At 33.4% G+C, this 22,068-nt stretch overlaps 1 protein-coding gene across 5 annotated transcripts in view; it reads left to right on the forward strand.

Moving 5' to 3' along the window:
* The window catches only part of HYCC2 (hyccin PI4KA lipid kinase complex subunit 2), a 97,011-nt gene extending 76,588 nt beyond the window's left edge, over window positions 1-20,423 (forward strand). For 4 of the 5 annotated variants that reach the window (XM_051983801.1, XM_051983799.1, XM_051983800.1 and 1 more), the window contains 5 exons: window positions 176-292; window positions 785-872; window positions 6,698-6,857; window positions 7,682-7,849; window positions 11,944-20,423. In XM_051983801.1, the coding sequence (XP_051839761.1) occupies window positions 176-292; window positions 785-872; window positions 6,698-6,857; window positions 7,682-7,849; window positions 11,944-12,545 (1,135 nt within the window). In that variant the 3' untranslated portion in view covers window positions 12,546-20,423. The remainder of the gene's footprint in view (window positions 1-175; window positions 293-784; window positions 873-6,697; window positions 6,858-7,681; window positions 7,850-11,943) is intronic. The other variant, XM_051983803.1, reaches the window with a different exon arrangement.
* The last annotated feature ends 1,645 nt before the right edge of the window (window positions 20,424-22,068 follow it).

The following is a 22,068-nucleotide window of genomic DNA, read 5'->3' on the forward strand; positions in this document are numbered from 1 at the left end:
ACTTAGATTTCCAATTTGGTTTTTCAACATTTAATATGGTGATAGCACATTTAGTTTTTATTACACTTTAAGGTACCTAAAATAGTTACTATGTTAGATTTAAATCATGGGCCAGAAAGTTAAGTAGCTATTTTAATGCTTCTAGGGGTAATACAAGGTAAACACTGTCTTCTAGGCTTTGCGTGAGTGGTTTTCCACGGCAAAATGAAAAACACTGGAAAGAACCCTGTGGCCGAATAGTATTGGATCCTGAATTTATGGTGCAGCTTCTGACAGGTGTCTATTATGCCATGTAAGTAGATAGAATTTAAAATTAAATGAATTCTTACTGATCCTTGGACATTTTTAATGTTTTTCTTTTCTTGTATTGACATGTCTTTATTGTCCTTTGTTTCATAGTACATTATTAATTATCTTGTCTTCCTGATTTTAGTAATCCTTTTAGTTATGGGATGCTTTGAAGGTAGCTAAAAAGCTGTTTAATAATCAGTATTGACAGTTGTATAATGGCAGTTTCTCCTTATTAGAAATTGTTAGTATATACCTGCACTAAAAATTAATCGTTACCTAGTTTACCATGGATGTCATGCAGACACCAGTTTATATACTCTTTCACCAGAAACCTTTATATAAGGAAGCATTAGCATTTAACTTTTTGTATTTTCCTTAAGTTAATAATCTGAAATGAAATTAGGAACAAAAGAATTTGAGATCCTTAAACTATTAAAAAAATTTACTTAAGATTCATGTAATATTGTAAAATTGATATTTTATGTTTCCTTAGATATAATGGACAGTGGGATCTTGGCCAAGAAGTACTGGATGATATTATTTACAGAGCCCAACTAGAACTTTTTTCTCAGCCATTACTGGTAAGGCAGAAATTAACAGACATGGAAATTGGATGGTACCCATTAATTTTTTCATAAGCAACAATATATGCAACATGTGACCTGTACGTTTTTATCTATGATGTTTGATTCTAGTGAACATTATTATCCAAAATAGCTTTTCCTGATCTTTTAGATTAGTGCTTAAGATGAAGTAATTTAAATATCATGAGGCTAACATATCAAATGTATTGGAAACAAATGATGTAGTGCATAACATGCTGGATTTGAAGAAGGTGACCTGGGTTTGAATCTCAACTCTGGATACCTAAAAGCACTAAAAGACATTAGAAAGTCATTTTGCAAGTTATTATTTGGTCAGAATTAGGAAACATTTATTACATGCCAGGCATTGAACTAAGCATTGGAGATACAAAGAAAGGCATAAAACAGTTCCTGGCTTAAAGAAATTTTCATTTAATGAAAAACAAATTAAACACAAAGCAGTTTAGGAAGAAAAAGCCCTACCACAAGATCTAGACAAGCTTCATCTAGAAGATAATTTTTAAACTGAGTCTTAAAGAAACTAAAGGATTCTTTGAGAATGGAAAAAAAAAAATCTAGGACTGGGGGTCAGTACAAAGGCCTGGATACAGGAGATGAAATGTTGTTTTGTTTTGTTTTCGGAGATGAAACGTTATGTGTAAGAAGTAATATCTGGGGTGGAATGTTAAATTGGAGCCAACTTGTGAAGAGCCAAGAGTAGCTTATATTTAATCCTGCAAACAAAAGGGAACACTGTAGTAGTTTTTTGAGTAGGGATGTATTGTAATTGAACCTTTGTGAGTAGTGAAAAGGGGATGGTGCAAGATATTGTGGAGGTAAAAATGGCAAAAATTTGGCACCTGCTTAGATATGTGGAGTGAAGGGGAGTAAGGAATCTATGATTACACTAAGATACAAACCTGAAAGACTGAAATTTGACTTGGTTTTGGTGAGTTTATCAGAAAGAAATGGAATAGGTAATTAGACTTGAGGAGAAAGATGACATCTGTTTTCAGTTTGAGATATCAGAGGGGTATCCCATTTGAAATGTCCACTGGGCAACTTGGTGATGTCTAACTAGTTATAAAACTGAGTTCATATCAAATGAGAATATAGAGAGAGGAAACAAGAAGGTTCAATTCACTCAAATCCGTAGGGTACATCAACAAGTAAAAGCATATGATAGAGATAGAAACTGAAAAGCAGTCACATAAGAAGAAAATGAACCAATTGAGAATAATATGTATTAAAAATATCAGAGAAGAGAGAGTTATAGAAAAGCATAGAGTGGTCAAGAGCATCAGATGCTGCAGAGAGTACTAGAAGAATCAGGGCTGATAAACTTTCATCAGATTTGGCAGATTTTTGGTAACTGGAGAAAGCCATTTCAGGTGAGTGATGAAATGAGAAGTATTTCCAGATATTAGTAATCTCCTTTCCTGAATTCTGCCTTATCAGGTCAGTTTACTTTGATTCTCATCATCTTGACCATGGATTTATAACCTGGGGTCCACTGATCCCATGGATAGATTTCAAGGGATCTATGAACTTGAATGGGAAAAAAAATTATATTTTCATTTCAGCATAATGGGTTTTCTTCCTGATCTCTGTATATCTAATTTTGTCCTTCTAGAAATTATTTGTTGTAAAACATTTCTTTTAAAACTCACTTTCTAATCATATTATATATAAATCATGCTGGTTTTGAATATTTAAGTAGGTCTGTGATCTTGTAGCCTATCATGTGCATCATTCATTCCAGAAATTCAACATAGGGTTCTACTCAACATGCTGGAGACAATTTCTCTAATGACAGTAGTTTTAGGAAGGATAACTGCTTCTCAGTTTCCTGATAAACTTAGTAATTTATTCTATTGATTACTCCCTCCCCATTGGATTTTATTTAAACAATAAAAGTAGTTTCTATAAAAAATAAGTCAGCCAAACTTATTTGCATTTGAGTCCATTTTCTAATTTAAAAAAAAAAAAAGCTTTTCATATAGCACATTATTTTCTCCAATAAATTCTATTTTATGTTGTGGTGTTCTCTTCTTTATTATACTAGTTCTCTTTGGGAGAGAGCAGGTTTCTCGGGGAGGTTTTCTGGAGGCAGCCTTAGTTTCAGTTACAAGTAATAATCACACAAATGCAGCCAGGTGTTAAAAGTTCAGATCTTTTATTGCTTCCTCCAAAATAGCCCAGTTAATTTTTCTTAGAGGCCTATTTTTCTGCTTGGTTCCAAGAGCTCTTGCAGTTGTCCTTTGCTTCTGCTTTCTTCAGCCTCCAGCCAGCACCAAGGGGAAAGTTGGAATGAATCTGACTCCACCTTCGAGAGTGGGCTTGTGGACTTCCTCCCAGAGTGCTCCTCTCCTACCCCTGGCAATGTTCCTGAAGTGAATTGACTTGAAGCTCTAAGAGCTTCTATATATATGATCTCCCAAAGGTTGACTACTCCTTCTGGAGGCATGGATTAAGGGAGGTGTGAATTCACAAAGTTACAAAATTAACTTTGTGAATCTCCCATACTTGTGAACTCCAATTAATACTTAAATACTTCTTGATTATATGAGCTCTCTAAAGGTGTGAACACAAGCATTGTATCCATTGCATTGAATTAACACTAGGATTCTAACATCTCCCTTGAGTTATCACTTTGTTTCAAGTTGAGTTAACACTAAGATTCCAACATCTCTACCTTTCTTTTGATTTAGAACATAGGTGGTCATAACCTCCCTGACTTCTCAAGGGGGTAAGAACTCCCAAAAGAGAAGGTGATCATGCTTTCCCTGACTGCTCAAAAAAGAAGTGAAAACACCATAAAAAGAAGGTGGTCACACCCTCCCTGACATCTTAGGAAGGGAGATGAAAACACCAAAGGAAATAGAAAATCAAATCAGATTAACAGGTTTCTAAAGGGGCTCACTTGAAACAGGTATGAAACAAGGTGTACATAAATCCATCAATATGGGAGGCATTACACATAATTACATAAGCACATCGCAATATAACACAGGTTAGTAGGAATGTAATGAATAACATGAGTCAACATGAGAATTTATACATGTCCATAAGTCCTAGAAATAGTCCAAAAGGGAACCCATTGTCCATTAGTTCATGTGCCAGGAATCCAATAATTCCTGTAAGCTTTGAAGTAAACAATTTTTTCATCTCAAGGAAACAGTCTCATCTTGTATTAGGGAATCCAATGATCCCTGAAGATTTTAAAGTTATTTTAACAGTCTCATTGTCAGTCATGCTCTTTCAATGTCAAATGTTTCTTAAATCTTCTCTTTTGTTTTGAGGTTTTTCTCTTTTTCTGTTTTTCTCTGATGGACAAGGCGAATACAGCTCATTGGCATCCATCTGATTCCTTCTCCATCTGTAGAAATACAAGAAAACCCTCTTTCCCAAGCAGTTAACCTATCTAATCCCTTCCATTCACCACTTTCTGTATCTCTCCACATCACCTGGTGATTATCTAAAGATAGTGGTGCTGCTCGCACTGGACACTGCTCTTCTGGTGGGTTATAAAACCTGTCTGCTGGAGCCAGTGCATCTTTACTAAAAATTTAAAAATTAATGGTACAGAGAACTAAATTTAGAAGTTCTCTAGGGTTACCCGTGGCTCCCCCTTTCTTTTGTTTTTGGAAGCGTCTTAATGTCTCTCTCCTTTCTACAGTTGCCTGACCTTGAGGTCAGTGGTGTGTAAAATCTTATACTGTGCACAAAAGTGTTCAAAATGTTTGGAAGTATATGCAGGTCAATTATCTGTTTTTATTTCTTGTGCTACACCCATAATTGTGAATGCTTGAATGAGGAATTCAAAGACCACTTGGGCTGTCTCTTTTGCTGCTGGTATTGCAAAAGTGAATCCTGAAAAGGTGTCTACCACAATGTGGATAAAAGGCAACCAAAAGATTTATACTGGGTCACATCCATTTGCCAGATTTCACTGGGTCTCAAACCACGAGGGTTCTTCCCTAGAGAGAGCGTAGGAGGATGGAAAGGAATGCAAGCTGTACAGCTTTTTACTATGCTCCTAACTTCCTCTTTCGTTATCCCAAATGGTAAACGCAAAGCTCGAGCAGCCTGATGGTATTTAGAGTGGGATTCCTGGGCCTCCTGAAATAAGGTGTACTGGCTAACATAGTTAAAAGGCTATCTGCCTTTGAATTTCCATCAAAAATAGGAGCTAGAAGTCCACTATGTGAATGGATATGCAAGATATAAATCTTGCCAGGATGCTTTCTCATTTGCTCTTGAAGTTCCTTAAAGAGCTGATATATATTAGAAGCTGCAAATTTTATTTGGGCTGTGGCATTTCTTTGTACCACACCTACTGAATAGGCTGAATCAGATATTTATGTCTCCTGGGTAATAAGTGAGAGCTAGCGTGATTGCACATAATTCATTCTGCTGAGTGGACTGAAAAGGAGTTCTGACTACTCTTTTTATGGTTAAATCATGAGAGTATGCAGCACAAATATTTTGTTTGGATGCATCTGTAAATATAGTTGGTCCTTTAAGAGGAACCTTAGAAACCTTTTCTTCAAAAATCCATTGCCAATTATGTACATTCGGAGACATTAGGATTCCAACATATATGTTTTAAGGTTTCTTTTCTACATCTGTAATTGATCACCAGTATACCTTTACATAAAGTATACAGCCTAACTTTTTACTCATTTTTAGGCTTTTGGATTATATTAAAATAAAAATTAGTAAAAAAAAAAAAAAAACATTTTTAACAGTTTTTATTTTTCTAAATACACGCATGTTGAAAACTGTATTTCAAATTTTTCTCCCTCTCTCCCATAGACAGCAAACAATCCAATGTAGGTTAAACATCTGTAATTCTTCTAAACATATTTCCATATTCTTCATGCTGCTTAAGAAAATCAGATCAAAAGATTAACAAAAACAACAAGCAAACAACAACAACAAAGTGAAAATACTATCTAAATTCACATTCAGTCTTCATAATTTTCTCTTTGGATGAAAGGACTCTTTCCATCACAAGTCTATTGGAATTGCCTTGAACCACCTCCTTGCTGAAGAGTCAAATACATCACAGTTGATCATCACATGATCTTGTTGCTGTTCTCTTGGTTCTACTCACTTCACTTAGCATCAGTTTATGCAAGTCTTTCCAAATTTTTCTGCAATCAGCCTGCTTGCTCTTCATTTGTTATAGAATAATAGTATTTCATTACATTCATATACCATAACTTATTCAGGTATTCCCCAAACATTTTTGCACGTATGTGTCCTTTTCCCTTTGAGACACTGTTGGATCAGAGAATATACGCAGTTTGATAATCCTTTGGGCATAGTTTCAAATTGCTCTTCAAAATGGTTGGCTCAGTTCACAACTCAACCAATAATGCTGTGTCCCAGTTTTCCACATCCCCTCCAGCATTGATCATTATCTTTTTCTGTCATCTTAGCCAATCTGAGAGGTATGAAATGGTACCCTCAGAGTTGTCTTAATTTGCTTTACTTTTATCAATAGTTATTTTTCACAGAAAATATTTTTAAGATAATCTAAAATTTGTCCTAATTTTTCTGCTTCTTTTGAACTTGTTCACTTAACTATAGCCTCTATTAAGGTGTTTGATTTAGTTGATCTGTGAAATTTGGGAATAAAAATATGTGCTTTATTGGTCCTAATCACATCAGTTTTGGTAGGGTATATTAATAGTAAATCTTGATCATTTTATAATTTGACATTCTACTTGTTGAAAGTTATGAAGTGTCATATAAGGATTAATATAATAGGATAATTGCTTATGAAATTTGTTATCATCCTGCTGTTGTTTTAGGTTGCTAATGCCATGAAGAATTCATTACCATTTGATGCTCCTGATTCTTCACAAGAAGGTCAGAAAGTACTTAAAGTAGAGGTTACACCCACAGTGCCAAGAATTTCTCGGACTGCAATCACAACTGCTTCAATTCGTCGTCATCGATGGAGGCGAGAAGGTGAGAGTGTAGCAAGCAGTCAGTAATTCCATCATTGTAAATAGATTATTGCTCTGTTATAATAAAAAATGTATATTACTCCTATATGGTGTTAGCATATGTTGTACAGTTAATTCAGAAAAAGTTTGATTAGATACTGTTAGTGATAGAAATGGGATTTAAAATGTCCATACCTCTTTTAGTGTGTTTTTTTAGATTTTCCTTATGATGGTATTTCTTTAGAAAATATTTCAAATAAGATGAAATATAAAATAGAGTGTACAGAAAGACAAAAGACTTAAAATTTTCATCTTTGCTTATTTAAAAACTCTAACAGCAATATAGAGGAAAGGTTTTCATTTAATATTCCTATTTTCATTGAGTAATTTCAATTTGTGCATGTATGAACATTTTAATTAAAAAGCAAAACAATGCAGAACAAAATAACAGGTTGAAACAAAAATATAAAACAAGCAATTTCCCAAGAAAGATTTGTTTTGTTTTTAGATTTTTATGTTTGATTTTACTGTGAGTTTGATTGCAACAGTGTCTCATGGACATAGTACTTGTATAATCAAGCTGGCTTAACCTTGTTGTAGAAGCTCATTATTGCCATTTTAATGATCTTTTTTTCACTTCTCTATCCTGTTCATTTGCCGGCCCTCACATTTTTCATCTGCCTTCTTGCGTATGTATGTCATTGTACACACATATAATTGTATATGGATAGTATTTTGTTTTTTAATACCATATCCACATAAACTTCTTTAATCTGCCTGGGTCAAAATGCTCAGAAAGTTATAGAAGAGCACAAAAGCACTAAAACTTTATATGTTGAATCCCAGATGGCTTTGACTTCTCAAACGAGGCTGACTCGAGTATTCCTGGCTCCCCGATCCAACACGGCTCCACAGACCTAGGGATCAAACGTGTGCAAGAGGGGGAGGTGCTGATGCGCAGGACCCCTGAGCATGGCTCGCCGGAGCCCACCTTGGCAGCAGCCACAACAGAGGGTAGGACAGAGATGAGGAGGCAGAAGTCAGTGAGGCAGTTGCTGGAGAAGGATCCTGGCTCCCTATCCCCAAGCAGAACATCTTTCCATTCTAGTGTGTGTTTCCACTCTCCCAGGGTGTATTAGCTTCTCTTTGCAATACACACACTTCCCTTTATGCCTAGCACCAGGTCAGGTACCACCCTTTGTTATCATCTGTGCTGGCCTGGAGTTTGCATCCCTGTGTGGTTAAAGAACAGCTTGGCATGGCTAATAACAAAGCAAGCAGCCATCTTCAAGAGGTGTGCAAAAGCTTGGGATGTTTTAATTACTGAGCATGTCTACTTTAACATTAAGGAGAAATGCATCCAATGAACACGAGCCCTGATTGCCAGTTTAAACTTGTTTAGGTTTCAAATCTTCAGGAATTGATACTTAAAGAACTTGTGAAGACTGCTACAAAACACAGTATCATCTTTAATCAGAAAAGAGAACTAAAGTGGAATTGTCTGATTTGTTTCCACTTTCATTGATCCAAGAACAGATTTACCCCAGTTTAATTGCAGAACCTTTATTGATATTGATTCACTTCAATATTTGAATAGATCAAGTTGCCATGCTTCCAATGACTTTAACCACCAATTTTACTCAATAAATGTGATTCTCAATTCAATCTCCAGTTCTGAAGCAGAACGCAATTCTTATTTTAGTGTCTGTGGATGATTTTGTAATGCTCACTAAGCTAGTTTGGATCATGAGCTATATTGGAACTTAGAATCATGTATGCATTGAAATAGATTTCCATCTTCTTATTAATTTTTTCGTATTTCACTTTCAGCACTGAAGTGAAAAAATGTATTCTTGGGAGGTTAGCTATAAAAGTAGCAACTTTTATTTAATGTAGTTGTACCTTCACTCTGAGAATGTTTCTGTGGTATTTTCACTGTTGAAGATCACTCAACTTCTTCCTAATAGGAAAGAATTTGCTAGCTATTCTTTATATATTGTCATCTCCCAGTAATTGCTCTCTAGAAGAAGAGTACAAATAAACTCAAGAGTTTCTTTTCCATTTAATGTGTTGCTACTGTGGAAACTGCATTGATTCATTGGTGTACTAAAATAAATTGACATTAGAATATGTTATTTAAGTTGTAAGGGTCAGTTAATTTCCATTTTAGAAGTATATTTTAGGAGGACTCCTGCTCCTTGGTGCATCTGGAATTTGAGCATGCTCAGTAAAAATCTGAAGCTACTTTTTAATTCCTAGCCATTTGGCCAAAGTGGTCTTCATTTTTCTCAGTGTTGCATGTGCATGACTCTGAAGAATCTGGAGACGTTGTTGTTACTTTTTGAGACCCATCTTAAATGATTATGAAAGATGCAACCTTCCCATTCCAGAAGTCTTACATAATTTAACATTATTCCCTGGAGCCATTTATCTTACATAAGCAAGAGAAAATGAAACTATAAATAAATGTCAAATATATTATTTGCTTAAAGTGGACAAAACCCTATTTCTTAACACTCTGGTATAAAAGAAAAGTTGGATGAATTTGTTTGGCTTTCTCTATCAATTACTATTTTAATACTAAGTTTATTAGTACCTTATTAATTAGAAAGGTAATAATGCAGAAAGTTTGAGATTAGGAAATTCAAGCTTTTATTTAATTCAGCAAAAGTTAAAACATTCCTGAAAAAGGATCAGAAATATATGGCTAATTTTCATATTTCCTATAATTATTAATAATTATATTTTTTTGGATATAGCTAGGAAAAGGATTTTTTCCATAAATATATAGTTTTTCTTAGTTCATAGACTTCTCATATTTGTAAGTTTAAAATAAAAAATAGAGGCATAAATTAGAGAGGGAAATACAATGACAGTAATCAGCAGTACTCCTTTTTATATATTCTTTGCCCTAATTCAGTTTGTTAATATTTTTATGACTTAAGGAAGGGAGAAAAAAATCAGACTCACCCACGTCTTTTGCTTCTTTATTCAGTGCTCTTTGGGGAAACTTCAATCATGACACTGAAATTGGATTTCAGATATTTGAATTGTGTTGCTTATGTGTTGAAAAGCAGAGAGAAGATGACAGGGAGCTCAAATTTAAAAATTTTACTAGGCAATCTGAAGAAACTAACTTTTGAAGGGGTTTTGAAGGTCATCAGTATAGCAAGAATTAATACCTTAAATGAATCTGAATGTCTACTGCACTACTCCTCCACTATACTGAAACTAACATTTCTGGGTATTTGAGATCCACTGATTCCTTTTTGCATGCACTACCTTTCTACCATCATCATCTTTAATGTTGCTGACCTGCTTGAGCATCTAATCTGCATGTAGCGGTAATCCAAAGCAAGCACCAAGTATCTTGATTTCCTCTCTTGATTAAATGGATACTTCTAATGTTATTTTGTGCCCTTGTTACTCTTTATATACTCAATACTTATAAGTATTTTCTATGGATACTTTGCTGTTTTTCTTAAATGATTATAATGTGATATAATGTGTATTTATAGAGTTTGATATTCTTATTCTAGTGTACATTATGTACTTTTTTTTTTGAAGAAAGAGTTTGAGAGAGGAAGTGGTTGCAACTATTTTTCCATATTCACTGTCATAAAGAAGGCTTTTGCATGATGACTATAGAAGTCAGTTGCCAAATAAGATGTTTTTGTTTTAAGAATAGCTTGATTATCATTTTTCCCAGCACCTTTGAAAATCAGGCATTTCTTTTTCAGCTTTTTTTAAAAGGAATATATTAAAGAAAAGAATTTAATTACCTATCTTAATATGTTTCATGTAACTGTTTAAAAATTGTCTTGATGGATATTGTTTCTTATGTAAAAATATTTATTTTTCATAGATTCAAGTTAAATTTTCTTAGTGTTTGGGGAACTGTATAAAAAATAACTCCCTAGCAAAACATCCAGCACTTGAAAGATAATAAATAAAAAGGCTTGCATATATTAATAATAATAATAAATATGTATATATGTATAAATATAATAAAGAAAGATCCTTTTAAAGGTTTGCCTTTGGAGTAATGATTTTACAATATTGGTTATATTTCTAAAAACAAAAATGGAATTGTCTGAAATTCTTCCTTTTCTGTTCCCCTTTCAGTCCCAGAAAGAGGGAAAGTTGTTGGAATAATCATGATTTAAAAAAAAAAAAATTGCTTCTAAAAAGATGAAATCTACTTTTTTCTTCATGATAAAGCTGAAGAATTTTTTTTTTTCATATGTTTTGATACTTGGGATCAAAGAGAGAGAAACTTGCTACTGAATTCATTAGTTGAATAGTTTATAGCTATGGAGAAATTTAATTTTTTTAGCTTTAAGTTCTAATTTCTTTGAATTGTTGAATTTTAATTAAATTTTGGAAGCTGTTTTGAAAAGTAGATATTATTGACAGGATTGTGAAATTTTATGTTTGTAAGTGAAAAGTTAAATAGTTCTATGTTAAAAGGTTCGCCTATGTCACTACTTCTATGTTCTACTGGGTTTTAGATTAAGTAAAATATTTTACACAAAAGAGGCATTTAAAATTGAAATGATACATGGAAAAAGCTTCCATGTAATTTAATAGAATTAGATCTTTTTCAGGTGGCAAACATTTTTTTCAAATCTATTAATAATTTCATATACAAGAGTTTTCTGAAGGGTTTTCATTACATTTGATCTTTTTGTCAAAAAATCTAAGATTACTGACTTCATTAGGTAATGTCTAAAGGCAAGGTTATCTTAAGCTGAAGGTTTATGTGCTGAATTGTGTTATGTCAACAGTTTTATACTATAGGAAAGTTGCATGGAGCTTAAATTTACTTGTGGCATTCAATTTTTGACTTTATTTTTAATAAGAGGTAGTTGAAATATCTGCAGAAGGATCTTAATGGGATTATTGCGCATTAGAATAATACAGAAAACAGGATAATGGCATATTGGAAATCAGTGTGGAATAGGATATTTATCAGGAGTATTGTTTGCCAAGATCATCAGTAGACAACAGACAGAACTTCATGACAGATAAGGTCTGTTGTGATGCTAATCACGACTGCTCCTTCCATTAACTTAGCTCGTGCTGAGTCTATCTGATTTGTTTTTTAGGTGCTGAGGGTGTAAATGGAGGAGAGGAGTCTGTGAACCTGAATGATGCAGATGAAGGATTTTCATCAGGGGCTTCCCTCAGCAGTCAGCCAGTTGGGACCAAACCATCATCCTCCTCTCAGAGGGGAAGCTTAAGGAAAGTAGCAAGTGGGCGGTCAGCCAAGGATAAAGAAACAGCTTCTGGTACCAAATGCATCGAGAGCCCTCGAGAGTCCGTAGTTCGTAAGCAGTACACACACCAACCAGCTGATATTAGTGTAGATTCCATTGAGTTGACCCCGATGAAGAAACACCTGAGCTTACCTGCTGGCCAGGTGGTGCCAAAAGCTAATAGCTTGAGTTTGATCCGGACGGCCAGTGCTTCCTCAAGTAAATCATTTGACTATGTGAACGGCAGTCAAGCCAGTACAAGCATTGGGGTTGGCAATGAGGGAGTTACTAATTTAGCAGGTAGCAATGTCAATCGATTTTCAACTATCAGTCTACAGGAAGACCGGCTAGGTCAAGCTGGGGAAGGTAAAGATCTTCTCAGTCCGGGAGCCCCCCTAACTAAGCAGTCTCGCTCCCCAAGTTTCAATATGCAGCTGATATCACAGGTGTAGTTTTGACAGCTCTACTTTCTTCTTTTGCTTATCTTTTAAAATCAAACATTTCATTGTGCAAGAAGAAACTTCATCCCACAGTCTGAAACTACTGACCATTGTAATCAGATTTGATTTGGTTTAGGTATCATCATACTGTATTTTGTACTGAAACAGCAATAAGATTTTCTTTCCCTTCCTGTTCTTCCTCTCTATTTCCCAATCCTCCCTCTCTCCCCCCACAAAAATGTGTTTGTGAAGCAGTATAAAATGTATGCCTTTTTCATGCCTTCCTTTCTCCTTGGGTGATGTGCAATTCATCGTAGGCTGATCGGTCCCATTTCAACACTGTGAGACTGCAGAGACATTAGAGGAAATGGTGTATGTGATCCCTATGAAATGATTCTTTGGCTTTGTTAAGAAATAGAAAACGGGTTTTCTCAATGCACAGAACTATGAAAACTACTGGATTGTATGTTTGTTTTTTTTCCCTCAAAACCAGGAGTGCCTCAGAGATTCTACTATGACTTTGGACTTCTCTGAGTTTGTGCAATCTTTTGTTTCTTTCTTTCTTTTTTTTTTTTAATTTTTAAGAAGTTTGGGGAAAGGAGATGGGGGGAAATAGATCAGATGTGCTCCTAGCTCTGCTGCACTTTTTCATTAAAATGAGGATAGCTCTTTTCCCCCAACTCTTTTACTCTTAAATGTTAAAACATTTAGTCACTGAAACATTCAAACCAAGTTTTGATCGTCTCCATTACAGAGAAGACTCTTAAGTTTATTGTACAGATGGTAATGCACTTTTATTGGCTTTATAGCCAAATGTAATATAATGTCTTCCCTTTTTCCCACCAGGACATATAGGGTTATTCTGTCTATTGGTTAAAATTTGATACAATAAACAAGTCCAAGAATCCAGACGGGTTATCCTATTTCTTAGACATGATGAACAGTTTATGAGTTGTTGATGACTGATTCAAACAAGTGTATCTTCAAGTAAACAGAGAAATTTATCAGGTCATCTTCAGGGATACCAGTTAATTAGTGAAGCCCTTTCAGACATATTTTGAATAAGAAATCTAATCCTAAAATTATATGCTTCATGGAAGTACATAAGATAACTTGCTTGGGGGAATCACTGAAGATTCAGTATGATACATTTTTATAAAACAATTTCCTACTAGGGGATATTGAAATGTTTTCTGCTAACAGGACCACTCTACCTTTTTATTCATCAGTTTACTACAGTATGTGAACATGTTCTACATTGATTTGAAAGTGTTTTCCTCATCCTTTTGAAAATTTTAAAATCATGTCATTGAGCTAGACATTAAATGTATGACTAGCTTTTAGAAATTGTGTAAGAAGCTACAAAAATGTATCTTTTGAAGTTCTGATTTGATTGAAGAATCATTTTAGATACTACATAGCTTCCCTGATTTTTGGCTTTGCTAATTAAAATAGAAGGAAATATGCTGCCTTTGGAAAATAAACACATGTACACATGCTCACAGAGAACAGTGTCTGTCACTCTACTGTCTTGGAATTACATAAGTTATCTTCCTATAACACAGATCAGTGCTAATGTTATGCAGTTTTTTTTAGGCATTTTTCATTGTTATTGTGGAAAAAATGTTTTGGGGAATTGTTAGAAAATAGATTTTTCTCTTAAAATTCAAAAAAGTTGTAAGAATAATTTTAGAAATTGAAATTATATTGAAATTGGATAAACATGAATGCCAGAAAAGGCCCTTAATTCTTCCTTTTTTTAAATAAAAAGGATCCTTTAATTTTGATGGGAAAGATTTTCTTTCAAACAATTACTAGAACAATTAGATTCTTATTTCAAGATGATATTCTGTCATGTTTTCAGTTCATATGTAGATCAGTGAATCAAAGATACCTATACCACTGGCAAAGCCCAGAAGTAAGGTAGAGATTTTATATATACACATTTGCATATGTACATGCATAGATGTATGTGTATAAATATCTCACATTTCAGACAGGCACAATATTTTTTTTAATTGAGCCATAAAAATACCATAGAAATGAAAAAAAAAAATCTTAAATAAATGAGAAGGCAAACTTTTGACCATATTAAAATTTTATGTATAAAAGGAGAGGATCACTTGTAAATTACTGGAAGTAATGAATAACTGTTTTGCAGAAGACATTTATTTTAAAAGAGCAAAAGATTTGTCTTTTGTAAAATTCAGTAATTCTGCAAACATTTGTTAAGTGTCTTCAAGCACAAAATTACAAGTATAAACAGGAGTCTGAAATAATAAATAGTACAAAACTTCAAAGTCCCCCTTTTTTCTTGCTCAAAGTACAAGATGTATATATAAACTTGATTTTGAAAAATATTATTTATACTTTGGAGATATATCTATACTCAGTGTACACATGCATACTTATTATACCCATCAGAACATCATAATTTTGATAAACAGTTGTGTTTTCATTATGTCCTTTTATTTACTACAATTAGATTATTTATTGAGTTAAAAATAGATATCCAAGTTATTAATAGCAATTTAAAAAAATAATAAAATGGCATTATCATTGAGTTGTCAGTTTAGGAAAATGCCTTATGGCTTCCGGTATAGGTTTTTGGATGATTGTTTGTTTTATTTGTTGGCACTTTTTTCTTGAAGTAGTGCCTTTTTGTATACACCATAATTGGGATATAGCATTTGGAAATCTTTATTCATGCATTTTTATCATATAAATTAATTCATTTTAGACAGGCTATTCATAATTTCCATAAAGTGTCTTACAGATCATTATAACAAACCTAACCTTAAATGTATCACCCAAATCAGAATTGAGCCAATCTATAGTAAAGCTATTAAGGAATGAAATGCCAGTTGTCTATAATAAAGTAGGTTTTCATTGATGGTTGTCCATATTAGATCATGATTTGGCAAAGTGCCTGAAGGGATAGGAAATATTTATAGGGTTAGAGCAGTTTATTTTAAGCCCAGATTAAAACAGCTCTTTCACTAAAAAGGAACTCGATGAGAAGCAAAATAAAGCATAAAATGAAAAGTTGCCTTTGGGGGATAAATTATAAAAAAAAAAAATTTAAGTAAGCTGCTCTTTGTTGGTAGTAGGGAGATTTTAATTTGAAGCTGTTGTTTTTTCTTAGCTTACTCTATTCTACATGTGTGTTGTAGAATCATGGGATTTTGGAGCTAGAAGGACTTTGAAGATTATTTAGTCCAACCCCCTCTCTCCCTTTATAGATGGGGAAGCTGAAGCTCAGAGACATAAAGTAGTTTCTCCAATGCTACACAGCTGGTGGAAACTAGGACTAAATGTAGGATTCTTGTCTCTATAGTGCCTATACTAGGCACTTCCCATTCTTTTCCAGTACATATAGTATATAGCATTAAGCACCCTGATCCCTTCAGTCCTTTATTCTGTTATATGGTACAGCATTTAAAGGAAAAGATATATGCAAGCAAAATGTAGGTTAAACCATTTTTTCCAGTGGTTGGATACTACATATATACAAGTGCTGGAAATGTAGGTTTCTTTGTACACATAAGGTAGTATTAATATATTATGTCATAATTTCTACCACATTTTATTAATATGCTTCCGTATTTGATAATTTTTCTGAGGCTTTATTTAAAGCAAAGTAACTCCCACTGCAATGACTTAATATTTTTGTTATTCAAATTTTACTGAAATATCAACATAGTAATTACAATTTTAATTGAATATTTCAAATTAGAATTAAAGAACTGAAGTTTCTGCTCCAGTCCTTTTTTTTAAAATAATGTTTAGAAATTATACTTAATATTACATTATTAATACAGGTTAAATTTCCTGGCATGAATGGAAAGTTATATTTATTGTAAATCTTCTGCTTCTTTATTGTAATAGTAATCATAGTAAGTAAATACCTTATTAAGTGTCTTATAGTTGCAGTAGTTTCAGATGCTTACGTTTAACATTTCTAATCTGAATTCTCAAATTCTACTTGTTAACTTTAAAATTAATTATCTGATTAATGACATTAGGAAAACAAGAATGAAAAATTTTCTAATTTGTTTAATTTGCACTATTTTATGAATATTAGAATGAAATAGTATTTTCTTTTCCTCACCACTTGAAGTTTGTATGTGTACTTTGAGTATGTTTAACAATCCAGTTCCTTCAGTGAATTCTCTCCCATCTTCATTTGTAAATAGAAAAAAAATTTTTAGGATCACAGGATAGTAGCCTTCTGCGGAATAGTGGCAAGTAGAATTGTCCCAATTCTGCCCCAAAATGTCAATATGTGTGTTTTGCATATTTGAAGATCAGTATTTTATTTCTGCATTTTGTTGGAGGGAAAAAGTATATTTTCTAAGTCAGAGCTAATGAGTGAATCAGGAAATTCCATATAAGCTTTAGAGCCTTTTTTATTTTAAGGCCATGTTATACAGTCTATATACAAGTTATTTTTCATCTTTCAAGATAATTGATTGTTTCAGAGTATTAAAAAATCATTTGACAAGCATTTGTAATGATTAATTTATGGTTTGCCTTAAAGATACATGTTCCTTAAAAAATTATTTCATAAAACAAAGTACTCAAACTCTCCATAGAATTTGTCAGATTACAGAATAGTAAAATTGGGTTAATGATGCTAATGAAATCTTAAGTAGTCATCAAAATTGGTATAATTAGCCTTTGCCAAAATTATCATTTTGATGATAGATTTGCATGTTCAAGAAAATGATTAACAGATGAATGATCATGCTGAGTCACTAGAATTAAAAGAGTCCACCTTTCCCCTGGCCCCTCTATTTGGGAGAATTTATTTTGAACTAGACAGTGTTTTTATTTTAGAGAGATACTACTTCCACAGTACTGTTTAGCAGTTAAATTAGCTTGGAAAAAACTGTAAAACTAGCATTGTCACAGTTTGAAAAGCTGATTTGTATGAAATAATAAGTAGTATAGAGCTGGAAATGTGAGTAAAGTTTTTTTGCTTCTTAATTTGAAAAAATATATTGGTTCATTTACAGTTTTTATATAAATGAATTCTTGAAGGTACACTACTATGATGTTGAAATATGACTTATAAAAAGAATGGTATATAGAAATAAGTGTAACTTGGACAATAGCAGTGAGATTGCCTAATTTTTTTTAATCGTTTCAATGTAGGAAACTGTCATAAATCATTTTTCCCAAAAAAAACTTAATTGACTACTTCATGCTCTATAAAAGACTGATTTCATTCTGGGTTGCATTGTTTGTAGATTTTTAGTTCTATGTTGCCTTTTTGTCTTCCCTGATTTCATTATTTTACCAAAGAAATTTACAGACCAAATATGATTTTTAAATTATCTTGGATTTGTACAATTTCCCCCCCCCCCCTTTTTTTTTTTTTAATTTGGAAAACAAGTAAACAGAATAGATTCTTTGAAATGTAGATTATCTGTAGATATACTACACTTGGGAGTCTGGGTAGAATTCTTAGAGGTTTCTATTCTTTTTCTTTACTTGAAATAAATTGATTTTTGTCCTTATTCTAATGGTGATTTCTATTAATTTTAAGCTAACTTAAAATGTATAGAAGATCTGATTGTGTCTATGAAGCAAAGTAAGAATTAGAAATATTTTTCATAAGAAAGTCATATAGAAGATAAAGCCATTTTCAATAAAAGGTAAATACATATAAATTCATATGTTATTGCCTACTGAAGACTTTTCTCATGGCACATGTAATGTGACATCTTTTCTATATCTTTGCACCAGTTTATGTAGGAGATTAAAGATCCTCCAATATCCCAGTTTTGAATAGAACAATTTAAAAATCAGTAAGTCATCTTCAAACTGAGAGGTAGAGCCTCCAAGAAAAATAAGAATTGGCCTCAGGCCATGGATGAGCTTAGAAGGAACTTGGAAAATCAAGTAAGAGAGATAGAAGAAAAATTAGGGGGAAAAAGAAAAAGCTAATGAGAAGAATGCCATAAAAAACTGGCCATTTGTTAAAGGAGGTACAAAAGCTCACTGAGGAAAATAATTTCTTAAAAAATAGAATTGAGGGGCAGCTAGATGGCGCAGTGAATAGAGCACCAGCCCTGAAGTTAGGAGGATCTGATTCAAATCTGGCCTCAGATAATTAACACTTCCTAGCTGTGTGACCCTGGGCAAGTCACTTAACCCCAATTGCCTCAGGTTCCTCCCCTCCCCCCCCCAAAAAAAAAGGAAGGAAGAAAAAAAATTAAATTGAACAAATGGAAGCTAATGACTATGAGAAATCAAGGCACATTAAAGTAAAACCAAAAAATTGAAATATCTCATTTGAAAAATAACTAACCTGGAAAATAGATACAGGAGAAATAATTTTAAAATTATTGGTCTTCTTGAAAGTCATGATAAAAAAAGAGAGAGAGAGAGAGAGCTTAGACATCATCTTCTTTCAAATTGAGAGGTAGAGTGGATGGATTTGAGCACTAGGGAACAATGTAACCCTAGGCATATCAATACCCCCAGACAACTTGCTATAACTAAGTTAGAGACGATAGTTTATCATCATCAACCTTCAAGGAGGTCTTCATACCTCATCACTACACTGATGAAATCAGATGTGGACCAAAAAACACCTTATTAATGTGACATGCCACAGGAAAGTCACAGAAATGGACCTCTTTAAATTAGCACTCACAAACATTTCTGCTAGATTTGTTTGTGGCATATGGGGAATGTAATTGGTAAAATGGGTAATTTCTTCACCTATAATCTATATGAGTAATTACTCAGGATTTTTTTTTTCTTAATAGTTATCTTGAGCTAAGAATTACTTATGTATAATGTGAGCTGATTGGATTACTACTCTTAAATCTGCCATTTTAACTAGTCATTTATTAAAAATAAGAAATGTGATCAAGAAAATAAGATGCTTTACTCAAGTCACTTCTGCAAAATGTTTTTCCTTAACAGAGAAATTAGAAAAATGATTAATGGTTTGGTAAGTTTAACTAGACCATTTTGAAGCTATAAATAGGTTTGTTTTCTAGACATTAGGAGGGTATTTTTTTTTTAAGTTTTATTAAGAAAACTGTACTGAGAAGTATGCCCCTCATGTGGTCTTTTTAACATTTGTAATAAATTCATATACTTTACAATGAATCTTTTTGATTCTTATCCTTGAAATTATACTGGATTTACATTCAGTTTGACTAGCTAAGAGATACAATCTTTAATGGTTAAAAGATTATTTTCATACTTGTTTCTCATGCTAGTTTGGCTCTTCTGAGCTAAGGTTTCTGAAGGACTTTTATGACTTTGGCATTGTATAGTCTTCTCTGTCTTAATAGAAAAGGAAGCAGTAAATAAATCCTTGCTGAAAATAGTTTATTAGATGAAAAGTTGTGGACCATGTTAAAAAACAAACAAATAAAAAAAAAAAAACCACCTTATTTTTCACCAGCATTAAATTGATGGTTGCACTAACCTGCCCAACTATTTAAGATTTATTGCTGGTGAAAGTTTAAACAAGATAAATATCTAAAAAATGAGATCTCTTCTGTGTGATGTTCCTTAACCTAGGACCAGTAAAAATCTTCATTCTTTTAGAACTGAGGGTGACACACACATTGAAGATCATGTGCATGTAAGCCATTATTTTAATAATTGTCTTACTGAAATTGGTTAATGCTATTGACTGTTGTTGAAATGTGAAATATATTTACTGTTGACCTTGTAAATATCTGCCAGAGATTAAAAAAATATTTTAAGTCATTGTAAATAGAGATGTAAAAAATTCATTATCAGTCTGCCAAGCAGAAAAGAATATCTAAAAATGTTAAATAAATATTGTGTTTCTGGAGAGCTGTGTACTTTTTTTCCCCCAAAATATAAAGGGACTCAATGCTTCCCTTCAGATATTAATGTTGTTGATTTCTTATATTTGAATCTTCATTGTGTCCTCTTAAGATATTCTTAGTTTATTTATGTAAATATCCTAGAACTTTCTTAATTCCTCTACTGTACCCTCATTACTTGTGTCAACAAATGTCTGCTCTGTACCAGGTGGGTGACATAAAGAGAAAAATGAAACTCTCCTTGTTCTCAAAGAAGTTCCTATTTTACTGGAGAAACATATGCACACAAATATGAGTATATACCAAATACATAGAAAATAAATACTGGTAAATTTAGGGAATGTGGGACTTTAGCTGTTGGGCAAATTAGGAAGGGCTTTGTAGTACTTGCACTGGCAAAAAATATGCTGTATTATTTAATACATCCTTGATTTTGTCAGGACCCACTTTTGAAGGACATGAATAAACATGTGATCACATCTAGACACCCCCCCAAGACATCTATTCATTACTCAGCTTCTGCCAGGCCTCAAGTGGGGCCCTTGCCCTTGCTTCTCATTCCTCTGTAAACTGAAGCCAGCTTGAGGTAGGCTCTTTCCAGGGGCCCACGTTTTTGGTCCTTGCTTTTCATTCATTAAAGTTGGGGTGACCTGGTGGGAGACCAAGCCAGGAAGATGATTATTGGGATGATTTTTCCAGCTAAGGTTTCTAGAGGCAGCTGGATCTCATAGAGCAACTAGCATTCGTTAAGTGTTAGAGAGGAATGAAATTTCCATTAAGTAGTAGGGAAGAGCTGAGAACTATTGACCCATCTCATTAAAGTATCCACCGATTGAGATTGCCTTACCCTTGCCGGGAGAGGTTCAAATAATTCACTGTCAGGCTGATTAGAAAGAAGATGCAGGTTTAAGGTTTAAGAAGCCCTGTCTTCCCTCCTTCCAAGTCTTTTGACAAAAGCAGGGCCAGACCATAGATCCCTTTAATAGGTTTACAACTTCCTCAGAGAAGTGTCTCAGTTTAACTCATTAAATGTAACAACACTTGAAAAAGTTACATTCTCTGAAGTAAAGGTGGGAAAAGCATTTCAGAACTGGGGAAAATGCAGGGCAATGCAAAGACACGTGTGAGAAATAGCAAAAAGACCAGTTTGACTAGAGTCCAGAAGGGGAATATTTAAGAAGAATGGAAAGGTAAAGTGGAATCAGATTATAAAGTTTTAAAAGCCAAGTGATAGGTATATTTAATCCTAGCGACAACAGGAAGTTCTTGGAGTTATCGGCTGAGTAGGAAGAGTATGAGTGGTCAGACCTTCACTTAAGGAAAATCACTTTTAAACTTTGTAGAAAACAGTTTTAGAGATGGGGTCAAAAGCCATGTGGTAAAAGATTGAAATGACTGGGAAGGGAGAAGTTGAATCAATGCCTGTAAACTTAGATTTCTGAGAGTTTGGCTGAGAAAGAAATAATAGGGCAATAGCTTGAGGTGTGATAGAGTATCAAGGCTTGGCACATTTGAAAATAGAAACGAGTCATATTGAAGAAAGAATATAGTATATATGTATATGTGTGTGTGTGTGTATAAATACAAAGTAATTTTTGGAGGGAGGATGTGATGACCATGTATTTTAAAATTGGCCAGAGTCAGGAATTCAGGTTAAGAGAAAATCTTCAATTTTTATTCTTTTTGAAGTGAAGGAGGATTAACAATGTGAG

Source organism: Antechinus flavipes, chromosome 3 (assembly GCF_016432865.1).
Source record: "Antechinus flavipes isolate AdamAnt ecotype Samford, QLD, Australia chromosome 3, AdamAnt_v2, whole genome shotgun sequence".
In the NCBI taxonomy this organism is placed as follows: Eukaryota; Metazoa; Chordata; class Mammalia; order Dasyuromorphia; family Dasyuridae; genus Antechinus; species Antechinus flavipes.